Raw genomic sequence first — 21,973 nt, forward strand, 5'->3', positions numbered from 1 at the left:
CTTTGACGATAGCAAAAAGCTATGATACTTAGGATATGTTCTGTTGCACTTCTGATCAGCTCCCCTTTAAAAATTAGTACTTGAGAGTTACTAGGTATACCCTTTGTCACCCATTGGCAGAAGGACTTGTTTTCAAGTAAGTTAAGCCAGTGAGCAAGATATCTACGAACATATTGACTAATAGAAAAATACTAATAACAAAAATTTATTTGAATGGTTCATACGAAAAATCAACATTTAAATTTTGCTTATCTTTGACGATAGCAAAAAGCTATGATACTTCGGATATGTTCTGTTACACTTCTGATCAGCTCCTCTTTAAAAATTAGTACTTAAGAGTTACTAGGTATACCATTTGTCACCCAATGGAAAAAAGACTTGCTTTTCGAATCAATAAGCCAGTGAGCCAGTTAAGCCAGTTAGGAGCCAGAAGGAATCTGGATTTTGAATTCGATCATGCGTCACTACGGTCTTCAGCCTCAACAGTTTCTTCTATCGCAGGTGATATACTTTCACAGGTCTTAATATTTGCATAATTATCTTTGCTTTTGTCTGTCAGAGTATCGCTGTCAATTTTAATTTCTTTTTTTTTGTCTAGCCCTTTGAGGCTAGACAATAGCAAAAATCTATGATACTTCAGATATACTCTGTTACACTCTTGATTAATTCTTCTTTAAAAATTAGTAATTGAGAGTTAGTAGGTATACCATTTGTCACCCAGCGGTAGAAAGACATGCTTTTTGAGTAAGTTAAGCCAGTGAGCCAGTTCAGCCAGTTAGGAGCCAGAAGCGATCTGAATTTTGGATTCGGTCTTGCCTCACTACGGTCTTCGGCCTCGATAGTTTCTACTACCGCAGATGGTTTACTTTCACACCTCTTAAAACTTGTACCATTATCTTTGCTTCTGTCTGTCAGAGTATCGCTGTCAACATTAATTTCTTTTCGGATTTGAATAGGTCCCTTTGAGACTGGACAATAGCAAAAAGCTATGATACCTCGGATACGTTCTGTTATACTCATGATTAATTCATCTTTAAAAATTAGTAATTGAGAGTTAGAAGGTATACCATTTGTCACCCAGTGGCAGAAAGACATGCTTTTCGAGTAAGTCAAGCCAGTGAGCCAGTTCAGCCAGTTAGGAGTCAGAATCGATCTGAATTTTGGATTCGGTCTTGCGTCACTACGGTCTTTGGCCCCGACAGTTTCTTCTACCGCAAGTGATTTACTTTCACAGCTCTTAATACTTGCACCATTATCTTTGCTTTTGTCAGTCAGAGTGTCACTGTCAACTTTGATTTCTGGTCGGATTTGAAAAGGCTCTTTCGAGGCTGGAGCATTAACATTCTGAGCCTCATTGACTGGTTCGGATTCATTATCCTTCGAAGTTTCATCCATATAGGATTCTCTATATTTCTTAATCGCCCACGTGATTGCTATTCCAGCACATGAGACTGGAATCCCAATAGCACAACATTTAATGATACTCATCTTATAGATCTATTTAAATAACTAATGGAAATGCCTGGGAATGTTGGTATATATAGTAGAAGTGACGTCATGGCTGTCACTCCGCTGTTATGTTTTATACCAAAATGACGTCATAGTATATGTAGTGATATGTTTATACAACCTGGAATGGCTTCATAAAAGATATGACGTCATGCAAATTCATGAAAGCAATGAGAAATTTGACTGATAACTAGGAAATTTTTCATTAGTTCTCTAATAAGTCTTTTTTTAGGAAAATAAATTTACAAAACAATAAGGCTAAATAAAAACTGATAATACATTAAAGTGTGATGAATTATATAAATTTAGAAAGACAAACATACGCGATTAGCTATGTTATTGCTATGTCACTGTTCGGTTACAGTTTTTATTGCTAACCGTATGGAGACTCTTCACGTAAAAAACCTCTAGAAACTTAAACTTTTGTTTTGGCTTTGACAGAGCGTGTTTTCACTATTCTGCCTATTTTGTACAGTTTAAGGAGGGTACAACAATATCTGACGATAGAAAGCTAACACAAGGGAGAAGAAAAGTGAAAAGAAACATCTTTGGAAATATTTCAACAAATTAGCCCCGTACAAGAATTATACCGTTCGAATTTTTGTGCTATTAAAGGTTCTGGCCATGAAGACATCACAATTAAAGTTTCAGAACAAAGAGAGCCTCGACTGTAAACAAGTCTGGTTACATTGATTCTTGATGTTCCAATTTTATTTGTCTGCCGTTCAGGAAAGAATATAAATGTATATATAAAAATATAATAAATAAATAAATACAATAAATATAATATAATATATAAAGCTCTCATTTTGGCTTTGATAGCTTTTTTTAGCAATCCTCTTTACTATCTAGCCGGTCAAATTGCAGGAATAGGTTCAAGGCTAATGAATTTCTTTATGCTTGACTAGGTGTTAATCACCCACTTATCGGTATAGCAAGGCCATATCCAGGGGGGAGGGGTTCGACTCCACCCCAAAATTTTTGTCCGAATCACTTTGATGTTAGCAAAATAGAATACAAACAAGTTTTTGATGCATTTTTTTTGTACCCTCACCCCCGAAAACATTCTGGATACAACCCTACTGGATAGTTACCATAATGCGACTGATTTTCAGTGAATTTGGTTTGATTAGTATTGACTATAATAATTATTTTTTCTTCTTTTTTTTTGTAGCGGGTCAAGGTTACCTCTTAAACCAGCAATTTTGCGACAAGTATGCCGCTGTACTTGCATTAAATTGACAAGATGCATTTGTCTCAAATATATCTATTCACCGAATTAAAGTTATGACATTGCTTACGGCGAGGAACTAAACTTACTTAAAAAAAAGAAAATTGTCCTTTTTCAACTTTTATCATAATATTATATTAATATTATATATTAATCTTCTGAGTGTTTTCAGTCTAAAAAACAATATGCAACAAATTTTATAAATGTAATTCGACAGATGACGATACATCTGAATCTCAACTATGGAATACAAAGATATCGCTATTAACTTTAATTTCTTTTCGGATTTGAACAGGCCCCCTTGAGGCAGCACGAGAGCAAAAAGCTATGATACTTAGAATATATTCTGTTACGCTTATGATCAGTCCCTCTTTAAAAATTAGTACTTGAGAGTTAGTAGGTATACTATTTGTCACCCAGTTTAATAAAGACTTGCTTTTCGAGTAAGTTAAGCCAGTGAGCCAGTTAAGCCAGTTTGGAGCCAGAAGCAACCTGAATTTTGAAACAGCTTTCTTGCCACTGCACACGCATTTGGAGCCTTTATCCTTGTGGTCTTATTTAATCTAACACAGATGTCCATTGTTTCAAGCAAGTATTCAACAGGCAGGAGCGTCAATTAGGGAGGACAATTGCATCCCCTAGTTTTTTTAGATACATTTATTTGATGTTTTCATTGAAAATAGATTGTTTCAGTGCTGCCATTAAAAAAAACGGAAACACAACAAACTACGCCCCTACGTTTCCCCGAATTGACGCCAGAGCCAACAGGTACACACAATCTGGTGGTAACACAAAGTAAACGAGAAGCAATAAATCAGTCAAAATACTCATTAAAAAAGCATGATTTCATAAATATTCTTTTTGAGCGTAGAAGGATAGGGCAGTAGCCAAACCGCCTTGACTTCCTTGATAGAAAAACCATATTTCTATTTGAGATAGCTCTTATGACATACCTAATATAAATTATGCCATGCAACATACCCCAGACTACATTTGTAATAGAAAAAAAAATAATGCTTTACATGTGCAAGTATGTGAAAATTTAGTTTATAAAATGTCACTTACGTAAAGTGGCTATGTGAGTATTAGTTATGAAAGCTGCAAGTTATTATAAAATGTCACTTATGTAAAGTGGCTATGTGAGTATTAAAATTTAATTTATAAAATGTCACGGTAAAATTCTAGTTAATTGACTTCTTGCTATCTCAGAAAGGATTTAGGTTAGGAAAATGAAACTTTCAGCGCTGAATTTACAGACTAAAGTATGTCCCGGGAAGGTATTTTGAAGCAATTACCTCCACTTCGTCTCCCTCTAGAGGGCCCTGACCTTTGATGACCTTTAAAAATATGTGTTATAAAATTGAAACCTTGCAAAATAGATCTTCTGCTTAATTGAAGTACAACGAAATTGTTTTCAGCTTCATAACTTTGCTCAATTTCATTTTATAAGGTTTTAAAGATATGCAAATACATTTCCTAAATTTTGAAAAAAAAATTGATATGGCTCAAAATTCTACTCAAATAACAGGAATTGCATTTTCAGAACTAAAGGCAGAGAAAAAGCAACTAGTAACTGGAAATTGAGGTTAAATGTTGTTTTGTCAAAATTTCAATAGGTATAGACCTGTCATGTAGGCAAATTTCAGGGCCCTCTAGAGGGAGAAGGAGTGGAGATTTGCACTTTAAATTACCTTCCCGGGACATACTTTAGTCTGTACATTCAGCCTTGAAAGTTTCATTTTCCTAACCTAAACCCTTTCCAAGATAGCAAAAAGTCAATTAACTAGAATTTTACCAATGTCACTTATGTAAAGTGGCTATGTGAGTATTAGTTATGAAAGTTGCAAGTTATTATAAAATGTCACTTATGTAAAGTGGCTATGTGAGTATTAAAATTTAGTTTATAAAATGTCACTTATGTAAAGTGGCTATGTGAGTATTAGTTATGAAAGCTGCAAGTTATTATAAAATGTCACTTATGTAAAGTGGCTATGTGAGTATTAAAATTAAGTTTATAAAATGTCACTTATGTAACTTGGCTATGTGAGTATTAGTTATGAAAGCTGCAAGTTATTATAAAATGTCACTTATGTAAAGTGGCTATGTGAGTATTAAAATTTAGTTTATAAAATGTCACTTATGTAAAGTGGCTATGTGAGTATTAAAATTTAGTTTATAAAATGTCACTTATGTAAAGTGCCTATGTGAGTATTAGTTATGAAAGCTGCAAGTTATTATAAAATGTCACTTATGTAAAGTGGCTATGTGAGTGTTAAAATTTAGTTTATAAAATGTCACTTATGTAAAGTGGCTATGTGAGTATTAGTTATGAAAGCTGCAAGTTATTATAAAATATCACTTATGTAAAGTGGCTATGTGAGTATTAAAATTTAGTTTATAAAATGTCACTTATGTAAGTGGCTATGTGAGTATTAGTTATGAAAGCTGCAAGTTATTACAAAATGTCACTTATGTAAAGTGGCTATGTGAGTATTAAAATTTAGTTTATAAAATGTCACTTATATAAAGTGGATATGTGAGTATTAGTTATGAAAGCTGCAAGTTATTATAAAATGTCACTTATGTAAAGTGGCTATGTGACTATTAAAATTTAGTTTATAAAATGTCACTTATGTAAAGTGGCTATGTGAGTATTAGTTATGAAAGCTGCAAGTTATTATAAAATGTCACTTATGTAAAGTGGCTATGTGAATATTAAAATTTAGTTTATAAAATGTCACTTATGTAAAGTGGCTATGTGAGTATTAGTTATGAAAGCTGCAAGTTATTATAAAATGTCACTTATGTAAAGTGGCTATGTGAGTATTAAAATTTAGTTTATAAAATGTCACTTATGTAAAGTGGCTATGTGAGTATTAGTTATGAAAGCTCAGGAAAGAAGGAATTTCAAGGTGAAAAGAATGCACCAACGCCTTTTTTAATTAATAGTCTCAAAATTAACTAGATAAGACTAGTTCATTTTAAAACAAATGCACTTTATTATTGTGATTCATAATAATTATAAATGAATATTTAATTTAATTTGTCTAACAAGTTAAATTCACACACAGTCAATAGGACCCACTCTCCCAAGATTGGTCAAATGACCCAACCAGAAGAATCAATGAAGTAGCAAAAAGGGCAAGTTTTATATTTTGAACCTACTCCCCACCCCATCCACTAAACAGAACAAGAGCTAAGAGCTCATATGGCACTTGTGACGAGGTCGGAAAAGCCAAGAGCCAAGAACTCATGTGGTATGAGCTCTAGCAAAATTCTAAGAAACAATAGATTGCTTTAAAAGGAAAATCAGAGGCTTAATGCCGTTCGGGATTTAAAATAAGAGCTCTGAGTCACGGGTCCTTCTAAATATCAAAATTCATTAAGATCCGATCACCCATTCGTAAGATACCTCGTTTTTCACGTTCTCCAATAATTCCGGTTTCCCCTTCCAACTCCCATCAATGTCACCGGATCTGGTCGGGATTTAAAATGAGAGCTCTAAAGCACAAGATCCTTCTAGATATCAAATTTCATTAAGATCTGATCACCCGTTCGTAAGTTACAAATACCTCATTTTTTCTAATTTTTCCAAACTACTCCCCCCAACTCCACCAAAGAGAGCGGATCCGGTCCGGTTATGTCAGTCACCTATCATGGACTTGTGCTTATTCTTTCCACCAAATTACATCCTGGTCTTTCCACTTTAAGCGTTTTCCAAGATTCCCCCCCCTAATGACACTGGATCCGGTCGGGATTTAAAATAAAAGATCTGAGTTTCGAGGTCCTTCTAAATATGAAATTTCATTAAGATACGATCACTCTTTCGTAAGTTAAAAATACCTCATTTTTTCTATTTTTTTTAATTAACCCTCCCCCCAACTCCCCCAAAGAGAGCAGATCCGTTCCGGTTATGTCACTCCCGTATCTAGGACTTGGGCTTATTTTTTCTACCAAGTTTCATCCCTATCCCTAAACTCTAAGCGTTTTCCAATATTTTCGGTTCCGTCCCCCCCCCCAAAAAAAAAAAACTTCCCCTTCACCGGATCCCGTCGGGATTTAAAATAAGAGCTCTGAGACACGATATGCTTCCAAACATCAAATTTCATTAAGATCCAATCACTCCTTCCTAAGTTAAAAATACCTCATTTTCTCTAATTTTTCAGAATTAACCCTCCCCCCAACTCCCCCGAAGAGATCGGATCCGTTCCAGTTATGTCAATCACGTACCTAGGACTTCTGCTTATTTTTCCCACCAAGTTTCATCCCGATACCTCCACTCTAAGCGTTTTCCAAGATTTTAGGTTCCCCCCTCAATTCTTCTCAATGTCACCGGATCAAGTTGGGATTTAAAAAAAAAGAGCTCTTAGACATGATATCCTTCCAAACTTCAAATTTCATTAAGATCCGATCACTCCTTTGTAAGTTAAAAATACCTCATTTTTTCTAATTTTTCAGAATTAACCCTTCCCCCAACTCCTCCAAAAAGAGCAGATTCGTTCCGGTTATGTCAATCACGTATCTAGGACTTCTGCTTATTTTTCTCACCAAGTTTCATCCCGATCCCTCCACTCTAAGTGTTTTCCAAGATTTTAGGTTCCACCCTTCCAACCCCCCCCCCCCCCAACGTCACCCGATCTGGTCAGAATTTAAAATAAGAGCTCTGAGACACAACATTCTTCCAAACATCAAATTTCATTAAGATTCCATCGCCCATTCATAAGTTAAAAATACTTCATTTTTTGTTTTTCTGAATTAACAGGCCCCCCCACTCCCAAGAGTCAAATCGGGAAAACGACTATTTCTAATTTAGCCTGGTCCGGTCCCTGATACGCCTGCCAAATTTCATCTCCTAGCTTACCTAGAAGTGCCTAAAGTAGCAAAACCAGGACAGACAGACCAACAGACAGAATTTGCGATTGTTATATGTCACTTGGTTAATACCAAGTGCCATAAAAATCTTCCCACTTCCCCTTTAGTGATGCTCTGTTGAAAAAAATTACGCTTATTATAAAGAAAAGGGAACAAATACCATTGAATATACTGACGAACACTCTATGACGAACAAATAAATTTTCAAATGGGGATAAATGCATTTATTTAGACAAAGAAAAAATACAAAAAAAAACAGGTACAAAAGTCCAGATATTTTGATCACATATACAGTGATCATCATCAGTAGATGGCGATCGTCATTTACTGATGACGATTGCTGTATATGCGATCGAAATATCTGGACTATCATACCTGTTTTTTTTTTTTTTTTTTTTTTTTTTTTTTCACTGTCTAAATAAATGCATGTATCCCCATTTGAAAATTTATTTGTTCGTCATAGAGTGTTCGTCAGTATATTCAATGGTATTTGTTCCCTTTTCTTTATAATAAGCGTAATTTTTTTCGGTCTAATTTTTTTGTGGTCTAAGAAGAGAATACCTAATTTAAGGTGTTACATCGAAAAAAAGTCAGCAAACCAATTATGTTTTGTCTTAATGTAATTCATAAAGACTGCAACACTTTTCTCTATCTCTTTTGTTTGGAACCTATTTTGTAGGTTCAACTGGTTATTGACAGGTCTGAAAATTTTCTTTGGAAAAATTTAAGCTTTAGATAGTTCAAAAAAATATTTTTCAATTTATCCAATAAACAACTCTTCAGATTTACCATTAACAATGATATTATTTCAAGTCCGAAAAACAAGATAAAAAGCACTTAAACCCTGGAGGCTTCATTTTTAAATAGAAGGAACTTACAAGAAATAACAACATCTTAAAATAGTTGTAGTTTAGCTCTGGACAAATAACACTTGCCTACTCCCCTACTCCATAAAGTATCCTGCCCAAGTGGTTAGCACTCCAGACTTGAAATCCTAAGGTCAGGAGTTTGAGTCTGGGAGTTGCTGGTTATTTGGCTTGGAATGAAGGTCCAAACAAATACCAGAAAAGCATAACAATTAATAGAACTAATCAGAGTAAGTTTTAAACATCTTGACATTAACCATTAACTATAGTAATATATTAACTATATTAACCTACTATTAAGCAACTATAAAACAAACCAAGATAGTTTATTTTTAATCTCAAAACCCAGATAAAAATACTTAAACCCTGGAATCTTAACTTTTAAAAAGACTTTTAACTTTTAACTTTAAGAATTTACCAGAAACATCAACATCTTGAAGGGATTCTTCAAATTCTGCTTCAATATCTCTTCCTTTTCCTTTCTTTCTCCTATCTGAAAAACAAAAAGGTAAACTAAACATTTATTAAACTAACACTAATTAAGAATTACAATTGCACTACAAGTTAGAATTGGGGAGAGGGCAGAAGGTGGATTTTAAGACTTTGGCAAAATTAACCTTCTCCCAGGAAAGATTGTAAGAAACACAGCAAACCTTATATGAAACTTCCCAATAATGTTAAAATGTTCAGCAAATACAAGTAGTAACAATCCTTGTCTTTTGTATCAATTTTTATGGCTTGTTAGAGCAATTTTAATCAATATCCTGCCTGGAGGTGCTAGTACTTAAAATATTAAAGCAACATTAAATTAATTAAACATTAACATTAAAATTAAAGCAACACTTGGCTTTTTCGTCAGCAACTGAATATTCAGTTTCAGAAGCATATATTTACAATCCTTGTATTGGCCAACTCCTTAAAAATGTTTCTGGTATAGCCTCTTGTCCAAACATCTTTATTAGAATAAGGTAGTGATTAGAAGAATTAGCAATAAGAAGATAGCGATTATTTTATTATTTCTAGTCTTATATGGCAGAATCATTTTTTCTTCATTCAGCAGTAATTAAAGAACTTTAATTTATGTTGTCCAATTGAGAGGGATATGTTTAGTCAAAAATAACCCTTACATGTTTAGTTACCCCTTCATGCGCTGACTCCAAGGGATCCTTGTCTGATTTCTGTACTGGTTTGGCTAGATATTGTCCGAATCCAGAATAAGAAGCTCTTTAAATAACTTGGTAACCATTAAGGGGACATTGCAGCTGAATTTTTTTTTATTTCATAAAGGATATTTTTTTTCTCTAGCAACAGTGGTCTGGGTATGTGTGTCAAATTATTTATTTTGTCAACCAGCATCTATGGTCCTTTTAAACTCTATGGCTGTAAGTTTGTCGTTGAAGTCCATTTTCTGAAAGCACAAAGCATTTGAAAAAAAATCAATGTTCTGCATTTTACATATTAACATTTACCTCAACTGACTTCAGGCATCTTAAATGAGACCTTTGGAGCATTTATGGGTCCAATTATATTGGAAGCATTGACAAAAAGGCTGATCTTGCTTTGACAATGCCGGTTGCATTATTTATCTAGGTATTAAACAATGCTGACTTTTGAATAACTCCATGGGTTGCACTTCTGTGTATATTAACAACCTTAAAAATTATTTTTTGTCTGACTCTTGGCAAGACCTTTTTCCACAGACCTTGGATAGCTGCTTTCTGTCATTTAGAAACTGCACTTATCCACTCAGCTACATTTGCATTAGTTCTAATCAAGGGTACCAATTGGAGGGGAGATTGACAAAAAAGATAGCCCCCTCTCACATTGAACAATGTTTTCTTATTCAAATATTCTATTAATGTAAGTTAAAAATACTCATTTATTCAGTCACTTAAAAATATTGCAACCACTGACCTAACTTATCAAACCTGAACAAAAAGAGGAGAAATTTCAACAATTCTTAAAAAAGATCCCTTTCCTCAATCTGTCAAATAAAATTTAGGGTCATTTGGTTTTGCAGTAATATAGTTTTTCTGTATTGATATTTTTGATTGTCTTAACATTTTTGCTGTATTCTGGAAAATTTCAATATAAGTAAAAATTTCCATAACAACAACCAGGCACGCATGTAGGATTTACCTTGGAGTATGTGAACATTTAGGCAGGGTAAAGATGGAACTTTCAAATAATAAGCAAATTATATCAAAGATGTGCAACATGTTGGGGGAGGGGGTTACAAGGAGACTAATAGATTCTTTTGCAGCTTTGATATGCTAAGAAAATGTCTATATTTAACACACCTACACAAGGAAATCTGAATGTATAAGTGATGAAAACAATTTATGTCATCTCATAAACTTTTCAGTCTGTTTTTTGGCATTAGTTTTTCAGTCTACAATTTATAATCAGCAATTAACTGAGTCAACTGTTGTATTTATAAATATCTCTTAAATCAATTTGAGCTGGTAACATGGCTAGGTAAAAGTTATAATCATTATTGTGCAACTAAACAGAAAGGAAAAAATAAGTAGTCTTGGAGATGGGAACTGAATCAGTATTGAGATATTAATCTCAAATCAGGAAAAAAAATGACATTTAGGATTTGCAACATGGGTGCAGACCCTACCAGCGGGACATGACAATATTTTGGTGGGTTATGGACAAGACATACACCCTTTGGCTCACTATATTTTAGAGCATTAATTTAAAAAGAAAACTTATTCAACATGTATGAGGTTGCACTCAAATGCATTTAAAGAGCAAAAAGGATACATGCTAGCATTACAATGATGTTTTATACTTAAAACAAAAGGTGTTGTATTGAGACAATTTTTTTCATTTTTTTTTTTTTTCCACCTTGGCAGAGAAAATGCCAAGAGGACAACCAAAAAAGGATACAAGGTTAATGACCTTTTAAGCTTCCTTCTGGTGAATATATGTACAATTTTGAACAGTAAAATTTAAATATCCTGTGGGGCATCAGAATTTGGGAAATGCCTAGGTGGGACATGGCCCAAAATTAGTTGGCAACCACTGCTCTATACAGATTTATTTTAGCACCGCTCTGGTGAGTGTACTGAAGGTAAAATTTTGCTAGTATAATAGTTATTTAATTTAACTATAAGGAAAATTTAACTACATGATAACCCAATTTCTTAAAGTTTCAAATTTCCTAGGCACAACAATTTTCCAAGCTCATAAAATCAGGGGCCTAAAGAGGGAAGGGGTGGAGTTGGCAGCTTGAAAGAAAACATTACAATATAAAAAGTATCACTTCGTTACACTTGAAGGCTTTCTATTTGAAGAAGTTTAAGAGATACTTTTAGTTTAACTAGAAAGCCATCCCCCTTCCCCAACTATTAACTCTATATAACCCTAGACTACATACTAAGATCTACTGAATTTATTTGGATTTTTTTCTATTAACATAATAAATTAACTGCTGATGAGAAATAAGTTCACAAACTGATACTAAGCAACGAAATCATCAAACTTTTATATGTAGGCTAGGGAAAGCAATATTTAAGAACAGGAATTATATCTAAGCCAGAAAGCAATATTTTGTTATTGTTATGTTTCTTTCAGAGAGGGCATAAACTCTGCTGTTGCCATTTGAAATAATTCTTAGAGCAAGCCAGCTCAGCAACTAGTCAAGCTAGTAAATAGTACCTAAACTAAATTTATGGTGCCATTAAAATGAGATAGGACATATTGTTACAAGAATGGCCATAATATTTGTGAGGGGTTGGTTGAAGAATGAAATGGACCAACTCTGTTCTTACAGAATATATATATCCTTAAAAAGATTCCCCTAGACAACAATGTTACATAGATATGCCTGGTAAATGTGTAGTCTTTCACATTCTACCTAGCTAGGCATAATGTGAACTCATCACTTGATATATACTTTTATGTTCTCTCAACATGTATTTATTTCTTCCATTGCAAATTCTGTTTTGAGCCATTTAAGGCAAAACCTTGTTCCCTATTATTTGACAATGCACACTTATTACCAAAATTCAGAAAACTACTTTAAAACAGCCATAAAATATAGCTTATCTCAACCCTGAAAGTGCATTGCTTCCCATTATACCCACACTCCTCATAAATCCTCTGCTATGTAACTCAACCACCAGTGGTCTTTGTACTTCGTATAGTATGTAGTTATGTTTGTGTTTGTAATCGCTCTTTTCATTGGTTGTTTATTTTCTCTTTTTATTTTATTTTTTGTCTTATTCTGTCACTAGGTCTACAAGCCCTCTTTTCTTTTGCTGATGGGTCAGAAATAAATTGAACTGAAAATAAACAAAATGCCAAACTCTATATATTGTTGACTATCTTCAGCCAATTTTTAAGACTTAAATATTTTTCCAAGTACTTTTACTAATTATTGAAACCAGTTATTTTTCACTTATTATTCACTTGTTATGCATATTAGTTACTGAAAACTGATGAAACAAATCAACTATTAGAACCATTGCTACTGGGAAATAACAAATAACAAGGTGTCATTTTAAGGGAACATTTAAGAGAGCACATAAAATTTGCACATTAAGCAATTATTACCTTATGAGAGTTCATTTGGCCCTTGTGATGCGATCAGAAGAGCCAAGAGCTTCTTTCCACTAAGTTTCATTAGGATTTCTCCACTCTAAGCGTTTTCCGAGAATTCTGGTTTCCCCCTCCAACTCCCCCCAATGTCACTGGATCAAGTCGGGATTTAAAATAAGAGCTCTGAGATGCAAGGTCCTTCTAAATACATAATTTCATTAAGATCTGATAACCTGTTCATAAGTTAAAAATAACTCAGTTTTTCTAATTTCTCAAAATTAACTGTCCTTCCACCCCCCCCCCCAGATGGTCAAATTGGGGAAGAGACTATTTCTAATTTAATCTGGTTGGGTCCCTGATATGGCTGCCGACTTTCAATGATTGCTGTATTGATCACGTATCTAGTTTCAGATCTGCTTCATGTAAAATTGGGGAAGTCTGAGATTCAAACCTAAGACCTCTCGCACCCTAAGGAAGAATCAGACCCCTAGATTGCAAGCTATACTTAAGAAGAACAATCATTTGTTTTATTGGCAATAAAATTCTCCTGATCTATCTTATTCACTCATACCCCCCCCCCCCCAGATGATCAAATTGGGGAAGAGACTAATTTCTAATTTGACCAAGTCTGGTCCCTGATATGCCTGCCAACTTTCATCATCCGAGTTTATCTGGAAGTGCCCAAACTAGCAAATCTCCCCCAACTTGCCCAAAGAGAGCAGATCTGGTCTGGTTATGTCAATAATGTATCTAGGACATGTGCATATCCTCCCCACCAAGTTTCATCCCAATCTCTACACTCTAAGTGTTTTCCAAGATTTCCAGTTTCCCCCTCCGACTCCCCTCAATGTCACCGGATCCAGTCGGTATTTAAAATAAGAGCTCTGAGACATAAGGTCCTTCTAAATATTAAATTTCATTAAGATCTGATCACCTGTTTTTAAGTTAAAAATACCTCATTTTGTCCAATTTTTTTCAGAATTACCCTCTCCCAACTCCCCCAAAGAGAGCCAATCCGGTCTGTTTATGTCCATCATGTATCTTGGACTTATTCTCCCTGCCAAGTTTCATCCTGATCTCTCCATTCTAAGCTTTTTCCAAGATTTCCCCCCACTCCAACTCCCCCCAATGACACTGGATCCAGTCAGTATTTAAAATGAGAAGTCTGAGTTACAAGGTCCTTCTAAATATCAAATTTCATTAAGATCCAATAACTCATTTGTAAGTTAAAAATTCCTCATTTTTTCTAATTTTTCTGAATCCCCTCCATCTCCCCCAAAGAGAGCAGACCCATTCTGGGTTATGTCAATCACGTATCTAGGATTCTTCCTACCAAGTTTCATCCCAATCTCTCCACTATAATTATTTTCCAAGATTTCAGGTTTTTCCCTCCAACCACCCCCCCCCCCATGTCACGGGATCCAGTCAGGATTTAAAATAAGAGCTCAGGGACACAATGTCCTACTAAATATCAAATTTCATTAAGATCTGGTCACCCATTTGTAAGTTAAAAATACCTCATTTTTTCAATTTTTTCCAAATTAACCACCACCCCCCCTCAGATGTTTGAATTGGGGAAACTACTATTTCTAATTTAAGCTGGTCTGGTCCCTGATATGTCTGGCAAATCTCATTGTCCTAGCTTATCTGAATGTTCCCAAACTAGCAAAACCAGGACCAACAGACTGACAGAAATTGCAATTGCTATATGTCACTTTGTAAATACCAAGTGCCATAAAAACTATAAATTGTCCAAGAGGCCTAGGTTCAAGCCTCTTTCAATAGTCCTTTCTAGAGCATAGTTTAGAATCTTTGCATATTCTTGAAACTTCTGTTAGGAAATTATCTCTTATTTAATCTGTTAGGTAATTAAAATTCTGTCAGGTAACCAGAAAATTAGGGCTCCACTGAAGAAAATGTTTCAAAAAATAAAACTAGTAGAATAAGATTCCTTCTTTTATGCTCTTTGCAAATACCACGGAATTCTTTTCTTACATGTTCCCCTCCTCTCTTGATGGTCCTGTGCATAGCCTTAGTTAATATATTTATTTGTTCTTTTGCATCTACTAATGTTTTGTTTTCTTTGTGAAAAAAATAGTTTGTTTTTCTTTGACCTATCAAAACCATTAGACCTATATCTGATCATAAATAATGTTTAATCTGTGGGATATTGAATATTAATCAAAAGTACTTAAAAATACAGATAATGATGGAAAGGAATACAATAATTTGAATAATAGAAACTTGTTATGTATTATGGCTCTTACTTAGTAACTACAATCTCCAAAGGGAAACAGTACAAAATTCTGATAACTACAGAATTTCAAATCACTGACTCATATTATTTTTATTTAAAAAAAAATAGAGCAATCTTTAGTACAAATTAACAGTAAACAAAAGACAAGAATTGGACACCTGGGTATTGATTGGTACCACAATAAAAAAAATAAACTACATATGCCAAGCACATTCCAAAAACTAGCAATAACACCAGAGCGCTAAAAGAGGAAAATTCATTAAACTCTTTTTAGGGGCACTGAGTATAACATCATACAAATGCCATGGATAATTATAATAATAATATATACATATATATATATATACATATATATATATATATATATATATATATATATATATATATATATATATATATATATATATATATATATATATATCTTCTATATATATAAAAATAAGTTGTCTGTCTGTGGATGTGTCAGGTGACGTCACCTGAAAAAACTGGATCAGGTGACGTCAAAACTGAAAAAACTAAAAAAAGGCAAAAACTACAAAAAAAACTAAAAACTAATAAAAAAAATAAAAAAGCTAAAAAACTAAAAAAACTAAAAAAAGGCAAAAACTACAAAAAAAACTAAAAACTAATAAAAAAGCTAAAAAACTAAAAAAACTAAAAAAAGGCAAAAACTACAAAAAAAACTAAAACTAATAAAAAAATAAAAAAGCTAAAAAACTAAAAAAACTAAAAACTAAAAAAAAACTAAAAAAAAGGAAAAAACTGAAAAATAAGCTAAAATAAAGGTAAAAACCATAAAAAACTAAAAAAAAAAAACTGAAAAAACTAAAAAAAAGGCAAAAACTACAAAAAAAAAAACTAAAAACTAATAAAAAGTAAAAAAGCTAAAAAACTAAAAAAACTAAAAAAACTAAAAAAAGGTAAAAAACTAAAAACAATAAAAAATAAAAAAAACTAAAAAAAAGGAAAAAACTGAAAAATAAGCTAAAATAAATGACGACACTCAAAGAGAAAGCGACCAGGACAAAAGGAATGTTCGATTAGCAATCAACAAAGCACCGGGACACAGGGAGTATAAATGACGACCAGGACATAAGTAAAAAAAAAAATTAACAAAACTAAAAAGAAGGTAAAAAACTACAAAAAAAAACTAAAAAAGAAAAAAAAAACTAAAAACTAATAAAAAAAACTAAAAAATCTAAAAATCTAAATAAACTAAAAAAGAAAAAAAAAGGAAAAAATAAAGGAGAAAAACAAACTAAAAAACGAATGTATATACAGACCGGTACAACCGGGATACAAATGACGACCGGGACACAGGGAATATAAATGACGACCGGGACACAGGGACACAACTACAACGGGGACACCGGGGGAAACAGGGGGATATAAATGACAACCGGGACAAAAAAACTAAAAAGAAAAAAAAACTAAAAACTAATAAAAAAACTAAAAATCTAAAAATCTAAATAAGCTAAAAAAGAAAAAAAAGGAAAAAAAATAAAGGAGAAAAACAAAACTAAAAAACGAATGTATATACAGACCCGGGACACCAGGATACAAATGACGACCGGGACACAGGGAATATAAATGACGACCGGGACACAGGGACACAACTACAACGGGGACACCGGGGGAAACAGGGGGATGTCAATGACGACCAGGACACCGGGACAGGGAATGGTCGATTAGCAATCACCATCAACAAAGCTCAAGGGCAATCATTAGAATCATGAGGTATAGATCTGAATACAGATTGTTTTCCCATGGACCATTATATGTTGCATGTTCAAGAGTCGGTAAACCTGACAATCTATTTATATGCAAAGACAATGGGACAGCAAAGAATGTTGTATATTCGCAAGTTTTACGTAGTTAAAACCATATATATATATATATATATTATATATATATATATATATATATATATATATATATATATATATATCTATCTATATTCACAGGTGGGACATAGGGACACAACTACAATGGCGCGTAACGACTTACGCGCGCGGGGGGGGCTTGGGGGGGGGGGGGGCGCGAAGCGCCCTCACCAACTAGGTGTTGGGGTGGCGCGAAGCGCCACCCCAACAGCTAGTATATATATATATATATGTATATATATACATATATATATATATATATATATAATATATATATTATATATATATATATATATATATATATCTATGTATATATATATATGTATATATAGTGCCGAAACCCTATAGGCAAGTGTATTCTCCTGATGAGCCCTTGTGTTGGGTTGCTGTCTCTGAATTATTTGTCTTTACTGTTTTTATTTTTTGGTAAATGACAACTTATACTTATTGACGACATGACTGTCTGTCCATGGATTATTCTTTATGGTTGATTGTGTATGGCTATGCTGTTTGACCTATGTGGTTGTATGGATGAGTAGGGTTAAGGCCTCATTCAAGTGCTGGTCTATATTAATCATTAATTTAGGAAAACAGTTTTCCCTTTCTCCTTCTATCTCCTTTCTTTTTTTTTCTTTTTTTTATGTGTTTGTGCTGTTGCATTGATGATTTCTCTTTTTGTTATATATATATATATATATATATATATATATATATATATATATATATATATATATATATATATATATATATATATATATATATATATATATAACTCTTTAAAGTGCATCACTTTACTTTGCATTTGCCCCACTCTAGTCAACATCTATATATATATATATATATATATATATATATATATATATATATATATATATATATATATATATATATATATATATATATATATATATATATATGTATATATATATAGCCTAAATTATATATACCCAGTTAATTTTCTATATTTTGCTCTTTTCTTTGAATTAATTTAACAGTAAACAAACAGTAAGTACTGGGAAGAAAATAGTTGGTGCATGTCAACAGAAAATTCATTGAGTTTTAGGTTATATATTTGCATATTAGGGCAGGAGAGAGGATACAGTTATTTACTCTTGGGAAAAATGTAAGTCAGTTTGCTTCTACAGAGGATAGTCACTAGGCTAAATAAGAGCCCATATTATGAAGCAAGAAATTTGTTATTATATTGTTTTTTTTTTACAGGGAGTGGAGGACTTCTAGCAATCTTGTAATGTAGTTGAGTCAGGTGAATGAAACTTTCAGGGATGAAACCAAGGTCAAAATATAACATGGGAAAGTGTTACCAAGCAACTATGTTGGTAAAATGTTCACTATTCATATAATTGACTTACCATTAAAGTGAGCATAACAATTGATGCCTTTTTTTATTTTCTTTACAAATAGCCTAGATAATTGCTTGAGCTGCAAATTCAAGCACTTTTTGAGCTCTTAAAAATGACAAGTTTTCCATTAAAGTATGAGTTATTGGTTGTTTTCAACAAAATAATACTATGTTTTCTCAGTGCTGTTTTCTTGGTTGTTTTCAAAAAATAATAGCCTACTACATTTTCTTAGTGCGAAAATTATTTATAATAAGGTTAGTTTAGGTTCAATTAGGTTGGGTTAGGTCAAAAAGTGCTTAGATTTGAATTTGTGGTAGAAGCAATTATTATATTTGTAAAGAACATTAAAAAAGGCATCAAGTGGTATGTTCACTTTATGGGTAAGTCAATTATTTGAACTGTGAAAAATTTACCTCTGTCTATCCTTTTCTTATTCCTAGGCCTTAGAAGGCTGTATAACCTATATGACAAAAAAATGTATAGCCAATTGTGACAGTAAAAAGTTATAGCCTACCTTAATTTTTAGATTTTTGTCTCTTTTTTATAGGCTTTAGTTTTAGAAAATATGACTTCTGTTCTTTCAGGCTAGAATTTTGAACATATCAAGGTTTTTCCATAACTCGACCTATAGAAATTATGCTTGCAGATTGAACCTCATAAATTGAAATTGAGTTAAGTTATGAGGCTCAAGACACTTTTCTTATATCTCATTTGAGAAAAAGATTGATTTTGTATGCTTTTACTTTTATAAAAAAAAAAATTAAGTTTATCAAAGCTCACCACTCTCAGAAAGGAAGAATGGAGGTAGCCTAGGTGCTTCAGATCCTCCAAGATCTTCCTAGGCTATGAGATCATTAAGGCTCTGGATATATTCATGAGTATCATGCACTTGACTCAACTAATTTTCATGATAGAAAGAAGCCCTGAAGCTAGAGTTTGGACCTTTCATAATTTTTTTTATATCCATAACTTAGAACATCAAGGGAGGAGGGGGACAAGGTTAGAAAAGCAACCATGGTATTTGGAAAGAGGCCAAAATAAGGAATTAGCCTACCAATTTTGTTATAAAGTTTCCTTGGGAAAAGCTTTACTTTCTTGTAAAGTAAAGTAAAATAAGGAATTAGCCTACAAATTTTGTTATAAAGTTTCCTTGGGAAAAGCTTTACTTTCTTGTTTTATTTTTCATTAAATAAAATCAATTAGGCTACTGTTAAAGAGAGTAGAAGGCATCTCAATCTGTTAAAGAACAGACAATCTAGAAAGAGGTGAAAATTTTTTACTGCTGAGAATTCATAATGTATATTGGGTAAAATTCTATTTCAGTGACTTTTGGCTATCTCAGAAAGGGGTTAGGTTAGGAAAAATGAAACTTTTGTGGATGGGTCTACAGGCTAAAGTATATCTTGGGAAGGTATTTTAAAGTACCCATCTCCACTCCTTCTAAAGGGCCCTGAAATTCACCTACATGACAGGTCTATACCTATTGAAATTTTGACAAAACAACATTTTACCTTAATTTTCAGTTACCAGTTGCTTTTTCTCTGCCTTTAGTTCTGAAAATGCAATTCCTGTTATTTGAGTAGAATTCTGAGCCATATCAATGTTTTTTTTTTTTTTAAATTTAGGAAATGTATTTGCATATCTTTAAAACCTTATAAATTAGGATTGAGCAAAGTTGTAAAGCTGAAAACAATTTTGTTGTACTTCATTCAAGCAGAAGATCTATTTTGTAAGGTTTCACTTCTATAACACAATGTTTTTAAAGGTCATCAAAGGTGAGGACCCTCTAGAGGAAGAGGGAATGGAGGTAGGTACTTCAAAATACCTTCCCAGGATATACTTTAGCCTGTAGACCTATCCCTGAAAGTTCTATTTTCCTAACCTAACCCCTTTTTGAGATAGCAAGAAGTCACTAAACTAGAATTTTACCCTGTTTTTAGCTTCACAACTTTGCTGAATCCCAATTTATGATGTTTTAAATATCATCAAATACATATCCTAAATTTAGAAAGAAAACATTGATTTAGCTTAATTTCTACACAAATAACATGAATTTGACTTTCAGAACTATAACCACAAAAAGAAGGGACATTCTGTATCAAATCAACACACTTTAGAATAAAAATACTACATCATCATCTTTGATTTTGATGATATTTGGCACAGTGATAGACCCCTATGAGAAACTCCCAAAACCAAAATTTTAGATTTTTTGCTGAACTGGTGTCCAAGATATGGGTCATTGAACATCAACCCAAACTGCCCAATTTACACCAACCAGCCAATGATTAAACTGCTGTATCTCAGCTCCTATTGCACCTAGAAACAAAAGTAAAATACCAAATAAAAGCTATTTGAAAGTTCTTTCTGAGTAAAGCATCTAGAAATAATTATTTTAATTAACCAGCAAAATATGAGCAAATGTAATCTAGTAACCCTCACCTGGGTCAATTTGTCCAAACAGAATTTTTGTCCAACTATATACCACAAGTGGTATGTAGTGGGACATGTCCCAGTACCATGGGTGGTAATTCAACAAAATCATAATAAAAAACCCTTAGAGATCCTACTCTGAAATTTTCACCAGTTGTTTAGAACAATGAGAGCTTTGTACTAGAATTTTACCCAAAATACCTTCCTATGACATAGGCTATGTCTACTTTAGCCTTTAGACCCATCCCTGAAAGTTTCATTTTCCTAGCCTAATCCCTTTACAAGATAGCCAAAAATCAACAAACTAGAATTTTACTGTATATTTTCATTAGAACACAATCAGATAGGCTACATTCTCAGCTAATAGACTATTATGGTAAAGACTACCCCTGGAGATGATTGTGGTGGGAACCAAAATTTGAAGTTGACAGTTTACCAGAAGGTTATGAGTATTCAAAAGTCTGTATATTGGATGTACCTTTGTCTTTTCCACGTGATCCTCCACCCATTTATATAACAAATAATTATTGCCAAATAAATTGGCAATTTTATTTCTTCCTCTGTTTCTTAAAAACTCTGAATTTATCACAGTTGCCAGTTAACCTTCGTAATGCCGAAAAGACACTACAGTGTCAATTTTCTTAACGTTGTTTTCGGGTATGGCTGGGCAGGTACAATTGTAGTGGGTGCACTCATCTCAGTCATGAATCGGAAATACCTATAAACCATTAAATTAAAGTTGATGTGTTTGTTTCCAGCGTTTTCCAGTTGATGTTTTTGAATTAAAATCAAGTTGGTGAACTGTAAATAAAAAAAGTTCAGAGCCATAGCACATTAAAGAAAAAGCCAAGACAGATAGTTTGCGTAAGACGCCAAAGCTGGTATAAGCCATTCCAGAATTAAACATAATGATTTCATCTAACCTGTTGATAAATAGTCTATCATTGATCCATCCTAGGTCAGAATTAAAGTGGGTAGTGATGGAATAAAGGCAATTTAAATACTCTATG

General features: G+C 33.1%; 1 protein-coding gene across 2 annotated transcripts in view; it reads right to left on the reverse strand.

The window, feature by feature from the left end:
* The window catches only part of LOC136035976 (general transcription and DNA repair factor IIH helicase/translocase subunit XPB-like), an 88,235-nt gene extending 66,664 nt beyond the window's left edge, over window positions 1-21,571 (reverse strand). For both annotated transcript variants that reach the window (XM_065717876.1, XM_065717875.1), the window contains exons 1-2: window positions 21,442-21,571; window positions 8,897-8,971 (exon numbers count right to left, since the gene is read on the reverse strand). In XM_065717876.1, coding sequence (XP_065573948.1) covers window positions 8,897-8,971; window positions 21,442-21,472 — 106 coding nt within the window. In that variant the 5' untranslated portion in view covers window positions 21,473-21,571. The remainder of the gene's footprint in view (window positions 1-8,896; window positions 8,972-21,441) is intronic.
* Window positions 21,572-21,973: the final 402 nt, after the last annotated feature.

Source organism: Artemia franciscana, chromosome 15 (assembly GCF_032884065.1).
Source record: "Artemia franciscana chromosome 15, ASM3288406v1, whole genome shotgun sequence".
Classification (NCBI taxonomy): Eukaryota; Metazoa; Arthropoda; class Branchiopoda; order Anostraca; family Artemiidae; genus Artemia; species Artemia franciscana.